Below are 14,356 nucleotides of genomic sequence, written 5' to 3'. Positions count from 1 at the left end.
TAATTTTTAAAAATTTAAGGTATTCTATATGCAATTTCAGATATAATGACTTCAATTGTATTAAGAACAAAAAATACTACATAATATGTCGTTTTTATAGTTTTGTTAACTGTAGTTTGACCGATGAATTTTGACCTATTATTGTCAATTGTTACTAAATTAGCATGATTTTAAAAATCAGGCCACACAATGTCAAAACTTAAATGACCAAATTAAAAATTAAATACCTAAACGAACACAAAACTAAAAATTGAATGACCTATCAAAATTAAGGGAAAAAAACCCCAAACCCTGTAGAAAATATCAAAATAGGGGTAAAACCGAATGCCATAACCAAAGTTGCAGGCTGAAGTACCGGAGTCCTCTCTCCCGCAGACACAATGGCTTCCACAATCTCTCGCAGACTTGCATCCAAGATCCTGAACCCTTCTTCCTCCCCCGCTCTCTTTTCACTATACCCCACCTCCTACCGTCTTATCCCTGATGATTCCCATCGATCCTTCTCAAACTCTACCCCCAATTTCACTACTTTCAATCTCCCATCATCGTTTCCCACAATTCCAGTTGGCACTAGTCACGGTTTAATTAGATCAAATACCAGTTTCAACGCTAGTTTCAAAATCCAATCGCTAAACCCTAATCTTTATCAAAACCCCAAGTGTTTGTCAACCTCCATTCCGCAATCTGATCCTGAAGAAACTCAAAAACCTAACGAGAATCAAAGCCAAACCCTTGACGGATTCAAGCACCAAGAGATTACTGGACCTACTGTGGAACGCGATGTTTCTGCACTTGCTAATGAGACACGCCAAGTGCTCGATCAAATGACAAAGACAATTTACACCCTTAGCAAAAGTTTAGCTCTTTTGGGTCTGTTTCAATTGGGTCTAGGCGCTTGGATTTCGTATGTTACCAAGTCGACTCCTATCCCAGAAGTATCTGTGCAGAGCTGCTTGGCATTTGGGTTGCCATTTTCGTTGTCATTCATGCTTCGGAGGTCATTGAAGCCAATGAGTTTCTTCAGGAAAATGGAGGAGCAAGGTAGGTTGCAGATTCTGACTCTTACACTTCAAGTTGCTAAGAATCTGAATGTGTTTTTTGTGAGGTTGAATGTGGTTTCGTACTTGTGTATTGGCGTTGCTTCTCTTGGACTGCTTGTTATTGCACTATATTGATGGCTTGTATTGATATTTTTCAGTTTTGACAATACAATGAACCATATGTTGTTAGTAATTCAGTCGAAATCCCATAGTTTTCTACAATAAATATGAATACGGATTTTGAATCATGTGTTGGAGACAATGATCATATGATACGGGCAATTTGTTCAAGTATTTTGTTGCTTATGGGATTAACGGATTTATTGTTTTCTTTATAGTTGCATTCATAACTGTTAAATTATGATAGTTGCTAATTGGGATAGGGTCGGAAGCCGACTCAGTTAAAATCTGACCGCAATTTGTTGTTTGATTTTACATCTGATTGACTGTGTAAAATGATTATAATACCCTCAAACAACATTTTTTATAAAAATGCCTTTAGGATTTACCATTTGACTTGTAACATACATTTTTTTATAAAAACATTCAATATGCATTAAAAAATAAAATAAAAAATTAAAGATTTAAACCATAAATCTTTCTGTAAAACAACTTTGCTTTACAAGAATCAACCAAAAACTCAAATGATTGAAACTTATTAAAGAAACTGATCTTGAAATCTTATAAATAAAAGAACTACAAAATACGTGCATGTTTCATAAGACCTCGGTGAATTACACTCTTAATTTATGTATAAAGATGGAAGAAGAGCAAATATGAGCAAAATTAACCCAAAACAAGATAAAAATTGATCCACTAGAAACAAGATATTGTACACCTATTTATATGTATAAAGATGGAAGAAGGGCAAATATGGGCAAAACTGACCCACTAGAAACAAGATATTGTACACCTCTACGTAATTCTCAATGAACAATAAGAAATATATATTTCGTTCATTTTTCAATGTAAATTCAAGAATAGAATAACCACTTAATTATAAAAACCTTCTCTTCAGGATTAGAATTGAAATCCTCCATAGATGGTGTGCACTTAAATTTTTCAAATTTCATTTTTTTTTTAATTTGCTACTCTTGATAATAAATATTTGGCATGTGCAAGCTTGACATCTGCTCATCATGTACATAATTCAAAATTTCAGATAAGATAGCAACATCAAGATGTTTAAGAATATCAAGAATTATCGGAAACGAGCTTTCCACCTGTCATAACATTAACATTGATAACAAAAAACCAAAATTTATGCAGATTAAAAAGTTAGAAATTAATTCACACAAAAAGTCTTTGAATCCTTTTTCTCATAGAGGTTCGCTAATGTTCATTTTAACAAACAAAAACTTGTTTATTCACTTCTCAACTTATTTGACCCCATGGTTTTTGGGGCACCCATCTAATTCCCAACTCATCAATCCAAGGAAAATCATTGGGATCATTAGTAACAAATTAATGAATATCTATGAATTGGAATCCCAATCATGTTTGCGATGCACCCATCTGTCGATTCGGTTTCTAAAAGGGCAAGAAGTATACAATAATCATACATAATCGATTGTGTCTCTGTCATTGGTGGTGTTGCTGGTGTGTGTAGTAGCGTCGTTGGTGGGTTGATGGAGAAGAATCAAAATTTGAGGGCAATTAAGGAACATGAAAGAAAATACAAAGTTCGCACCTTTTTTCCGAGGACCGAATCAGGAGAAAACTTCCGATTGAATCCAACTCTTCTGACCAAGTCCGATGAAATGCACCAAATCAAACATATGGACTGAAGGTTGCGGACTGACTGACCAATTAGAAGGCTTATCAAATAAGCCCTTAGTTTCTTTTAGGGACAATGACACCGGAGCACGTTAAAGTTAATTTGTCGTCATAAAGGTTTTTTTTTACGTGCATTGGATCAAAATGAATAAATCGCAATTTTTTTATCATTTTTAAAAAGGCTAAACAATGTGGGAGAGACTAGCTATTTTTATTTGTGTATGACCAAAATATTGTTAGTTCTCTGCGTCAAAATGGTGGTTTACTTTTTTCTGTCAAAAAATAGGCTTTGAGGTGACATGTTTGGAGTTTAGATGAACAAAAGATTTGGGTTTGAAGCTAGGTAACGAATCTTTTTTTTAATATCCAGGAGAGCTCTAATGCTAATCGGTTAGTTTTTATATTTTAGTACTATTCGTGAGACTCATGTATTATTAAAATTTAAATTTATAAGAAAAAAATAAACAAAAATAAAATCTAACAATCTAGAAAATTTAAATTTATAAGAAAAAAATAAAATATTTAATTATTAAAATTGAAGTGTTTATTTATCTTTTAAATTTAAACTAATAATTTAAATAAATAAACAACTAAAATACTTGGATTCAATTTAGAACTTTAGAAATTATAAGGAAAGTTACATTAATGAATTAGATATATTTTCATTATTATATTTATTACATTTAAGTATTATATGGAATTTAATAAATGGAAAAAACCACAAAATGACATATAGATATAATTTAATCTAAAATCATCACAAAATACATGAAAGAATGACAAGTGCCAAAATTATTTTCAAAAAGAAATTGTTAAGCATTTGATACAATGGGCTTGGGCTGTTTGGTATTGGCCGATGAAGATACTAGATTTTTATATCCGATTTTTTGTTCAACCTGAAATTTGATTTTTGGTTATAAAAGGGGCAAATTTTCTAGAAACATACCGCAAAAAAGCTGACAATATCAATATAAGTATGTGTTTGTTTGAAAGATTATTTGGACAGTGCCAAAGCTAACAAAGTTGTGTTTCAACATTTTTACCACCCATCGAAAAATACATCCATGAAGAAGAAGAAAGTTACACAAAGGATATCACATCTAATGATTGAAGTAGATGGGGTGACATTGCGGAGGAAGACACCATCCAAGAATTTTCGGATTAGATAACTTTGACAATCATTTGACGACTAAAAATAATTGTATAATTTAATTTTATCTGTCTTTTTGAATTTTTAAATCAAATATGATCAAGTAAAGAATATAAAAACTTAGATTTAATGGAATTATCTGAATTCCGATATTAATTTTTGACTTTTGTGTGCCTTTTGTGGGAATACACATCTCTTAAAAACTCATTGTGTTGTTGGAGAATAGATAGTCAAATTTCAGTCGAATAGTGGGTTTATCCTCTCTCTTGCATCATGATTTTTCCTTTGTAATTCCTGATGTTACTAGAAAAATAAAACATAGTGCTATTCACCAACACCAAAATATTGTTGTATTGGAAATAGCTAACATCAAATATGTTCTTACAAGCCAAAACCTATAGAAACAAAGGTTGTGTTAACAAGAAAGAGTTGGATTCATGCGAACAAAGCCAGCTAAGAACATTTCTAATAGAGGGTTTTTTAATAGGTGGATTATTTGGAATCAATTCCATTAAATATTTTCTACCATTGGAGATGAAGATAGTTTTTTTGGATCAAATGTATCAACCATTTTTATTTTTACTAATTGTTTTCTTTTAAGATTTTTCTTTTCTACAATTAACATCATTTATTAAATAACGTTACATTTTATCCCCTTTAATTATATTTAACCATCAAAAATTTATGATTTTTTGTTGTTTTATTTTAATCTATGATATTAGATATTAAATTCGTAATAGTCTTACTAAAATTTTGTGCGACGATATAAAGATGAAATATACATTTAGATTTGCTACTCCTTATTTTAATTTTGTTTATTTGTTAGATATTGGTTTTTGTCTAAGTTTTTATTTTTCTTTTTATAAATATTATATATGCTTAAAAATAACAAAATCGATAAAGAGGCTTTATAAAACATTTCATAAAGGTGGGATACTAAGATTTTAGAAAAAAGAGGCTTAAATTATAATAAAATATTAAAATATATTTTATATTCTATTAACATAATATAGTCCGTAAGCTTGAAAGAAAAATTGACTAAGAAAAATCGATCTTTGCATGAATCAATCTTCAAAAGTTTCTAAATAACTATAAACACTTATTCATAATTATCCATGAACTTGCTAGTTATGAAGCAATTAGTCATATAAACAGATAATCGATGCTCCATTTCAGAATACATACGATTAAACAAAAGATGTAATAACCAAATAGCATTTGGCATAGCAGTATCAGAAGTTGATGGATATTCCTCTCGGTGAAGCGAAAGGTGGAGGGTTGAAGTCTCATTTGACACAAAAGGTATAGAATATAAGTAATATATTGGGGGCGTGTATAGCCATCCTAAAAGAATAAAATGAATAAAAGATGTTATAACTAATAAGAATTTAAATTGACATTTTCTTCGAATCGAAGTTTAAAGAGAGAAGCGTTGATGATTGTAACTACCGAATTGAAAATTTTCAACTGTTTGTCTGTTTAGTAGAATATTATTAGTGCTCAGTTGTTTTATTTTAGTAAATTCACTAAACTGAAATTATCAATTAATTAAAGAATTAAAGGAAAATATGAATAATATATTTAAAGAGTTTTTAGATGTTGGGGGAGATTGGCGGCTGCTAGTCCACCCAATGTCTCTGCCCCTTGGGGTAAATACGTTAAGTTTTTTTTATAAGTTTTTAAAAGTGGTCAATGATTGAAGAATTTAAGCTAGTATATTTTTGTTTGCTAAAACCAGAGAAAAACTAATGTAACTATAGCACCAAAAAAAAAAGGTTTAGTGATTCGAATACTCTAATGTTTTTTTTTTTCTTTTTTGTGCATGATGGTGCCAACTTTTATAATGTTATATTTAATATTTACTCAAATCATGATATAAATCTCTTATAGTAGCATATCCTTCCTTTACCCACACACACAATTTCAATTAGACGTAGTCTTGTCTTGCCACGCGGGCTTAGATTAAAGATATAACCCATTTTTCATCAAGTCAAACATTAAAACATTTGTACTAGTAAAGAGAGGAAACATAGAAAAACTAAAAACACACCAATTCCCAAATCACAACATAAACATTTCCCTTTTCCATATCTTTTTTCCTCACTTGTTTCATTCTCTTTTCTTCTTTTTTTGGTGGGACAATAATGTCTTTTCAAATATCCTTCGGGTAGGGGGAGGGGTAGGGGTAGGGGCTAGAATCGTAGATCTGTCTGTCAATTCAGGTTACAAATATAGCCGATATCGGCATCATCTTATTACATCAACTCAAAATACTAATCATTTATATATATATTGAGAGAGATAAAAAAGCATTCGCTCCTCCTTAGTCTTTCCTACTCCACCACAAAACCCAATCAGGACCAAAAATAATCCCACAAAAAAACTCATCAAAACCTTTCGTTCGTGCAACTAGAAAATAGGTCGTTATTTACCGCTTCTCCAACGTGTAAATGACCATGTTGTTGTCCCCACCAAGTGATGAAATTTAGGCATTGTTGGAACTTCCAGCAGTCTTGGCGGCCTCTGGGCGGACATACGTGAGGCTGCGGGCGGCAGTGGTCGGAGACGGGATGGCAGCAGCCGTAGGGCTAGGAATGTTTTCCGATGATGGGTTTTGGGCATCGCGTTTCCATTGAAAGCTTCGAGCACCGGATTTGATAGGGAGGCGGGGTCTGTATAGGGTCGGGAATGGAACTCTTCCGAATCTTGAGGCGGCAAATGGAGAACCCCGGGAGGCGGCTGCCCGGGGCCATGATGTTACCGGTGTGGTGGTGGTGGTTGTGGTGGTGGTTGTACCTTCTTGATGAGCAGAGCTTTTCCTTACAACCTGCATAAACAAATATCAAAGATTTAGATTGTGTTTGTGTTTGACAGACTAGCTGAAAAGCTGCTTTTTTCGCAAGCATAAGAGAGATGTTTATGTACCTTAAGAATACGTGACATAAAGGATGTACCATCTAGAGACAAAGCATTTTCTGCTGCCTCTTTTCTCATGAACTCCACATAAGCTGATCTGCATAAGGAGCCCCCGTTTAGAAATAACAACATACTTTCATTGACTTTTTATTATAGCATCCTACTTTCATTTCTTCCTATTACACCATTCTACTTTGAAAAAAACTAAACAATTATAGCTATGTATGGATAAATATTTCAAAATACAATGTCATAAAAGGAAAAAAGAAAAATTAGAATGCTATAATCAAAAAGATTTTTCAAGGTGCAATGTGTTTTATAAAAATGAAAATACAATACTGTAATAAAAAGAAACGAGAGTAATAATGCACAAATAAATAAAAGTAGATTTCTATATCTTGCATTTCTGATTTACCCCTAAGCTCTTTACTAGATAATTTTCTTTTTTTTTAACAGAAAAAAAAAATACAAACCCTTTTGGCTGTCCAGTTGCTGCCTCAGTTACTATAACCACTTTCAGCACATCCCCAAATTTGTTGAAGTGCCGAGAAAGACTGTCTTTAGTGGCACCAAAATGGACCTGTAAAAATTAAATTAAATCAGTTTCAGATTTTTTTTTCTTTAAATATAATCACATGGATACAACAGAACGTTATATAAGAAGGTTGTGCCATTACATTGCTGACAAAAATCGTGCGAAAATCCACGTCATCAGTAGGACGACCAATGGGATTTACACCTGCAGAAATAGCAACATACTTTTAGCAAAAAACACTCAATCAGGAAGTATAGCTACATACTTCTATTTGTTTGTTTATTAATGCCTCCTACTTTTACTTCTTCCTGTTACAGCATTGTACTTTGAAAAATATACCCACTTATATCAAAGTCATTCAAATACAAAGCGATTTTCATTTCTGTGATTTTTCAAAGTACAAAAAACTGAAAATACAATTCTGTAATAGAAAAAATTCAAGTAGGATGCTATAGTAAACATACAAATGAAAGTACATTGCTATTTCTTCCATTTCCACTATAAAAAAATATGAAAGACCAGACACAGCACTCACCAGTCAACGGCAGTGTCTTCTGGATCTCCCTTTGAGCATGTATAGTGGGTGCCCCCTGAATAGATAAAAAATAAATAAATAAATAATGATTGCATAATTGGGGAAACGAAATAAACAATAAATGAGGACACAACAAAATTAAACAAGATTAGGACTTTAACTTTTTTCTACATTTAGTAAAAGAAAAAATAAATGAAGGTATTGGCTGAGTTGAATATAATCTTACATTTCCATTGCTAACAATTATAGAATTGGCAGTCTCCTGTACAAGCTTCTGATTCTCCATTTCCAAAATCGCCCTTGGTTTCGGATAATGAGATGGTTTTCCACTATTTACATTCGAAGAAACATTCACCATCTTATTTGAAGAATTCTGATCTCTTTGTGGTTTATTATTATTACCAATCCCATCCACAACATCTACCGCATTGTAGTCTAACATCACCGACTCATTACCAATCTGCGAAATACCCATTTTGCCCCTTCGATCAACAACATCATACCCTTCATTATCATATGCAAAGCTGGCTGCTATTCCGGCATCATAATAAGTAGGAACAGTAGCCTCTATAATTTGAGTATCTTCATCAGCAATTTCTCTATATTCTGTGAACTGGTGATGGTGAGGGGTATCTGATAAATCCTCCTCCACACTACGCCCAAGCCGGTCAAACACGTTGCCCGAGGGTTTGACTTTTACAACGTCTTTAGCAGCATCTGCTACAGCTTTAATGGCAACAGCCATGGCTTTGGGGACTCGGGCAACTGACCGGAGTTTCGGGCGGCTTTGGAAATCCTCATTGGGTGTAGAAACTACTGACCGCAATCGCTTTAATGATGGCTCTGAAGTCAAACCGGTTGACCGGGATGTGGCAACTGCATCTCGCACTGCAAATTGTAGTAGCCTACGTGATGCCCCTACACTGGGTTTAGAAACTGGTTCTCTCTGAAAGTAAACATGTGTTGAGATATAATTTATAAAAAATTTCCAAATATCCACATTTCTACCCTTTAAACATATTCATCAACCATATACTTATGTTCACCTAAGCACCTCTGACATTTGGTGATGACTTTTGACTTATGACGTGTCAAACTTATTGAAACAATGTCAATAAATAGTAACCAAGTTTCGGTTTTTTTTTTCCAATTATTGGAACAACAAAGGGACAATGTCGTTAACTAGTAACTAAGTTTTCATATTCTTGTGAAATCTGGACTACATTGGAATGAAACTCGGTTACTAGTAAACAAAATCATATCAAAAGATTTGTCATGTCATAGGTCAATGAGTAAATTACACAAATGGTCCCTATGGTTTGTGGTAATTTACACGTTTGGTCCCTAACTTATCTTTTTTAACTTGGGAGTCTTGGAAGGTCTTTACTATTTGTTTTGTTGCACGTTTGGTCCATGTCTTACCTAAAAAGACTATTTTGCCCTTGATTTTTTAATTTATTTAAATAAACACACCGCCAACCCCACTTCCACCTCACTTTACTTTACCTTACATACCCCACTTTATTTCAATGAGTTTGTCACATCATCAGCAAAAGTAAAATATTATGATTCTATCTATATAAACTAAACAAAAGGAACATTTTTTTGTACAAGAATCGAATAAAATCCTTTTAAAAAAAAAAAAAAAAAAAAAAAAATTGACTACCTAGGTAGAAAACAGATACTAGCAATAAAGATGAAAGATGAAAGTATTGATGTGCATTGGAATGTAGTGAGTTCACACACCTTGAGTTGTGATCTTTCATCATCGATCTGATTCTGAGCCCTATCACCACTTCGGCCTCTTTTCCTCTGAATTAGTGGTGGAGGGGGTGAAGATGAACGTTTTTGAAGGGCATTATCGTCTTCATGAATGTTGGCAATCACTGCACTTCGAAGTGGAGGTGGTTCATCCGGATCTCTCATAACCCCTCTCCAATCTTTGCTGGCTCGTTTCTTGGATTTAATCCCCTCTGCTGATTCAGAATCCTCCTTTTTCAGTTTCACCACTTCAGATTCTTTTTGTTGGGCATATAGGTTTAGGTTTGATCTCAAATGATCCCACAGCCTGCACAAGTCACATTACAAACACTTCAATGCAACAAATTATAGCACCCTACTTTCATTTCTTCTTGTACTTTAGCCAAATAAAAAATAAATTTTCTCGCCTAAAATTGGAAAGATTTTTCGATTTATGATGTCTTGAAAATAAAATCCAGTATAGATGCATTACCATGATACAAAAGAGTCACTGTCATCACCCAAAAACACATTTAACTCATTTCTTGCTTCTTCTTTGCGCCTGCCATTTTTAAGCAGGACAATCACATATTCCTGTAAAAAACACGTAGTAAACTTTAGTTATTGAATTTACACAAGTAAAAATTATATCATGTAGAAGACAACTCTAAGCAAAAGATGGCAATCAGCCTCCCTAAGACAATCTAATTGAAGAAACTTCATGAGCTGGTAGTTTAAAATTATGCATAAATGATGAATCAGATATACTCCACCATCACAGAATGACAGAATACGCTAGTAACTTGTGAATGTGAATATAATTTGTGTTGTTTCCAAATAGAACAAAAGTCTTGTGTTTTTCTGTCTATTTTTGTTGTTCATTGAAGGAAGCCAGGTAGTTATATGAGTGAATCAAACAGCTTAGGAATTTGTTGCAATAGATTAAATCTCATTGCCGATGTACAAGAACAAGAGTTAAGAAAAGTAAATATAAACTGTTTACCACAAGATTTTGATTGATTAGTCATCATGACTTGAAGTGAGTTCAAAAGATCCACTTTTTGGGGTTTTGACTATGTATTACCCGAAAGTAGATTGATAGAAATGAATGAATAGCTAGGAAAAGTAAGGCACAGAAAGGATTCATAATAGAGTTCATGTAAATCTACTTTTCTGTGTATAAAGGAATTCAGGTATGTATATAAAGAGGCATAATAGTCTTAAAGGCTGAGGTTCTTGAGCTTAAAAACAAAAATGCACACAAAGGTTTAAAATTTCAGTTCAAGGCTATCATAGGCGAGATGTAATGATAAGACAGAAGGCCACAATCAAAAGCAACCAAAAAACTTCCTGACCTATCAAAATTCATCATGTTTTACATTGTTTGAAGAGAAAGAACAGTTTCAACAAAGGTTTTCTGCACAAATTTTATCAATTTAACAAAAGTGTAACAGTTGTCAATGCAATGCCTAGGCGACAAAGATATCGGACACAAATATCATTGAACTTTACTCTAGACATGATACTTTTGGTGTAGCATGTGTCTTGTGCGAAATGTACATTTTGATAGGGTATATGAAATGGTTTGTTTGATTGGATTTGCCAATTGGTTTATTCTGATTACCAGTGCACCTCATTCTTATGAACAAAACAAATGTGCCCTTCCATGTCTAGTTTAACTTTCAACTATAACTACTAACAGAATTGAAAATGCCCTTTTACAACTCTAAGCTTGGGTGATAACAAGTAGAAGTTGTGGTTATTCTATTGCCTACTAGTATATCTATCAAATATATCCAACCTCCCATACGCTCTTATTGTTATCACCTCATAGCATTGTCCAATTAGCTTAGTAGTTTAAAAAAGAAATAAATATCATAAAATAAGTAAACAGGAACCCTTTCTGTTGATCTTTCATCATCAAAAGACATATTCTCATTAAAACAAACAAATAAGAGAGTGAAGAAGAGGCTTTAGTACAAGTTGGAGCAAAGGCGTATTGTAGAAACTAGGCAACATATCCTTTATTGATCATTTACAATCAGTTCTACAAACTTCTATGTAATATCACCATAAGAGTATTCGTATACAAGACATACCACTAAAGTGTCATCTGTGTAGTCCCCCATAAATTCCTTCAGCTTTTCCTTCACTTTGTCCCGCAACCTACCCGCTCCATCTCCCGAGAAAATAATCCTAAAAGTCAAATCATCAGCACTATCCATCAACCCCTTTCGAGTTTCCAAATCCTTCCGATAAGCCACTAGTCGAGTCCAATACTCTCAGCTGTCGATGCTTCAAACTGAACAAAATTCAACAGATACTCATTAGGTTGTCCGTCATGAATATAACTCTGCAGCTACATAACAACTGAGACTGGTGAATGAACACATAACATCGATGGAAGTGTAACGTGAATCAATGAAAATGCAAACTCTACACATTAGTAAGCAATGTGTACCAGAAACCATCTGAAGATCGACAAAAGTAGCAGAAACCGAAAAAACAAAACGTGCTAGTTCCCACTCCGTTAGCTGAAATGAAAACACAGTGATTTTACTGAAATGGAACGCACAACGCCCGAGTTTCTAGGATAAAAAAGGAACAAACCCTAGTTTTGCATATCATTATATTAACGAAAGATCGTGTATTCAAGCGTATATATGACTACGGAAAAACGATGTAGTCGTAGGTGATGGTACTCGGAGAAACTACGAACCTCCGATGAAGAAACAACCGCGGAGGATCAGGTTGCCTTCTCGCCGTCTCTCTATCTCTCTCCGTTCCTTCTCTGTTGGCAGTAGCAGTGTGCCTTCAGCCTACAGACTGCCTATTACATTCAATACTGGGCTTGGCCTTTGGATCTGGCTATAACTATGTTATACGGGCCGGTCTTATATCTAGCAAAAAAAAATATACATTTAAAATTTTAATAAAATTGTGTTTAAAAATAATTATATGCCCAATATAATTGGGAAATTTAGTACTCTCACTCGTATAAAAGATTATTTTAATAAAAATAATCAGTTTAAAATTTTCCTTTTATAAAATGACAACTTTCTTCTGAATATACCATTCCGGTTTAGGGGTATGCTTTCTGGACTTTTTGGTCCGAAACAAGAATCTCTACTCCATGCATTCCGGAATAATATTGTCTGAAGCAAGAATCTAAGTACGATTGCTAGTTTTGTACTTTGATGTGACAATACATAGTCACGGACTTCCATTCCGGACAAACATTCTAAACTACAAAAAACATTAGTTTAAGTCCCCTATATATAAATGATATCATATGTGTAAAAACTTAAAAGTTAAAGAAAGTTGATTTTTAGTCAAATATTGACCAAAATGGTCAATTATGAGAAAGATGTAAGATTATGAAGTTGTGACTTCATGAAAATTGTCAATAGGAGTTAAGTTACTTAGAATATGTTAGATGAATAAGTTCAAAAGAAGAAATGCATAATAAGATGCATTTTGGCCAAAAGGGTAAAAATTGGTATTTTTTTATACTTTTTGGACCAAGTTTGTGACTTAATAGATTAAGACTCGTATTAATTCGGTGAGATAGATATGTGTAACCTCCCAAAATCTCAGATAAAGATTTCATTTTTAATTCATTCCAATCATACAATAATCGGTCGAAACAGTCGAAAATGTATCATAGTCAAGTAATATCATAGTACAAAATCCCAAAATCAAAACATGCGGAAAACATGGGTGGATGCAGTGCGAGCAGGTCGGGCCCTTCCCTATCGAGCTGGAAGTACCCGAAACAAAAACAGAAACTGTAAGCACAAAGCTTAGTAAGCTCTCCTGAATTACCTCATACTATACATACATAACAATCAAAGCACAACTAGGACTATTTCACCCCTTTCGGTATCTTCCAACCCGTATTGGGTTTATTTCACCCCTTTTAGTATCTTCTAACCCGTACTAGGTTTATTTCACCCCCTTCAGTATCTTTCAACCGGTACTGAGTCTATTTCACCCCTACAGCTAACATACAATCATATCAGCGAAAGTCACGAAGACAACAAGCATAAACAGGCATAACATGAAAGTGTTGGACTAGGTGTCTAAACTCATAACTATAATTGATATATACTTAAATTGATAGTAGCACAGTCATTTTGGGTTGCCCTCAAGACTATCAACTAGACAGAATGATTTTAGAGAAAGGGGTTGATCTATTATTTGATTAGTAAATTGAAATAAATGATTTATTAATATATTATGGAAATAATATATTAATTAGAAATAGTAATATTTAATTAATATTTAATCATAAATTAATTGGAATTAATTTTGGGATTAAAAGAATTAATTAAAAGTGCAGGGACTAGAGTGCAATTGTTCAACAGTTGAGCAATGGGCAATCTAGAACCCTCATGAAGGCATTGGCAGTTTCTTCATGGTTACAGAGTTATAGAATGGTCTTTGGAGGATAAACAGGAAAGTGAATAATTATCCGGTTTAAGATTATCTTGGATTAGGGCTTATCTAGGGTTTCTTGACTGCACTATATAAACAGCCTATACCCTTGAAATTTTGGCCATCTGTTCTTTGGAAGAGCTAGCTGAAATTTTGCAACCTCTCTCCTACTCCTCAGTCATTCTTCCTTGCTACATGACACTTGTGACGCTTGCTCTCAAGGCTTC

General features: G+C 33.6%; 2 protein-coding genes across 3 annotated transcripts; one reads left to right on the top strand and one right to left on the bottom strand.

Moving 5' to 3' along the window:
• The first annotated feature begins 291 nt into the window (after positions 1–291).
• On the top strand, positions 292–1,334 carry LOC145101681 (uncharacterized). The gene has a single exon (XM_079038938.1). It carries the CDS (start codon positions 381–383, stop codon positions 1,173–1,175), a length of 795 nt encoding a protein of 264 aa, XP_078895064.1. The 5' UTR covers positions 292–380; the 3' UTR covers positions 1,176–1,334.
• A 4,691-nt stretch (positions 1,335–6,025) lies between these two features.
• Positions 6,026–12,549, bottom strand: LOC145101667 (RNA binding (RRM/RBD/RNP motifs) family protein). Of its 2 annotated transcripts, XM_079038924.1 has the most exons (11): positions 12,412–12,549; positions 12,154–12,226; positions 11,792–11,994; positions 10,186–10,286; positions 9,699–10,020; positions 8,179–8,898; positions 7,953–8,007; positions 7,560–7,621; positions 7,356–7,462; positions 6,892–6,979; positions 6,026–6,793 (listed from the first exon to the last, which is right to left on the bottom strand). In XM_079038924.1, exons 3-11 carry the CDS (start codon positions 11,915–11,917, stop codon positions 6,452–6,454), a joined length of 1,923 nt encoding a protein of 640 aa, XP_078895050.1. In that variant the 5' UTR covers positions 11,918–11,994; positions 12,154–12,226; positions 12,412–12,549; the 3' UTR covers positions 6,026–6,451. The 2 variants fall into 2 exon arrangements, with proteins under 2 accessions (XP_078895050.1, XP_078895056.1); XM_079038930.1 differs by lacking the exon at positions 12,154–12,226 and having other exon boundaries at positions 12,412–12,542.
• Between the last annotated feature and the right edge of the window lie 1,807 nt (positions 12,550–14,356).

This window comes from Lactuca serriola, chromosome 1 (genome assembly GCF_051521515.1).
Source record: "Lactuca serriola cultivar US96UC23 chromosome 1, Lser_US96UC23_V15, whole genome shotgun sequence".
NCBI classification, from domain to species: domain Eukaryota; kingdom Viridiplantae; phylum Streptophyta; class Magnoliopsida; order Asterales; family Asteraceae; genus Lactuca; species Lactuca serriola.
Note: the sequence above shows the minus strand (reverse complement) of the source record. Positions and strands in the feature narration are given on the sequence as shown.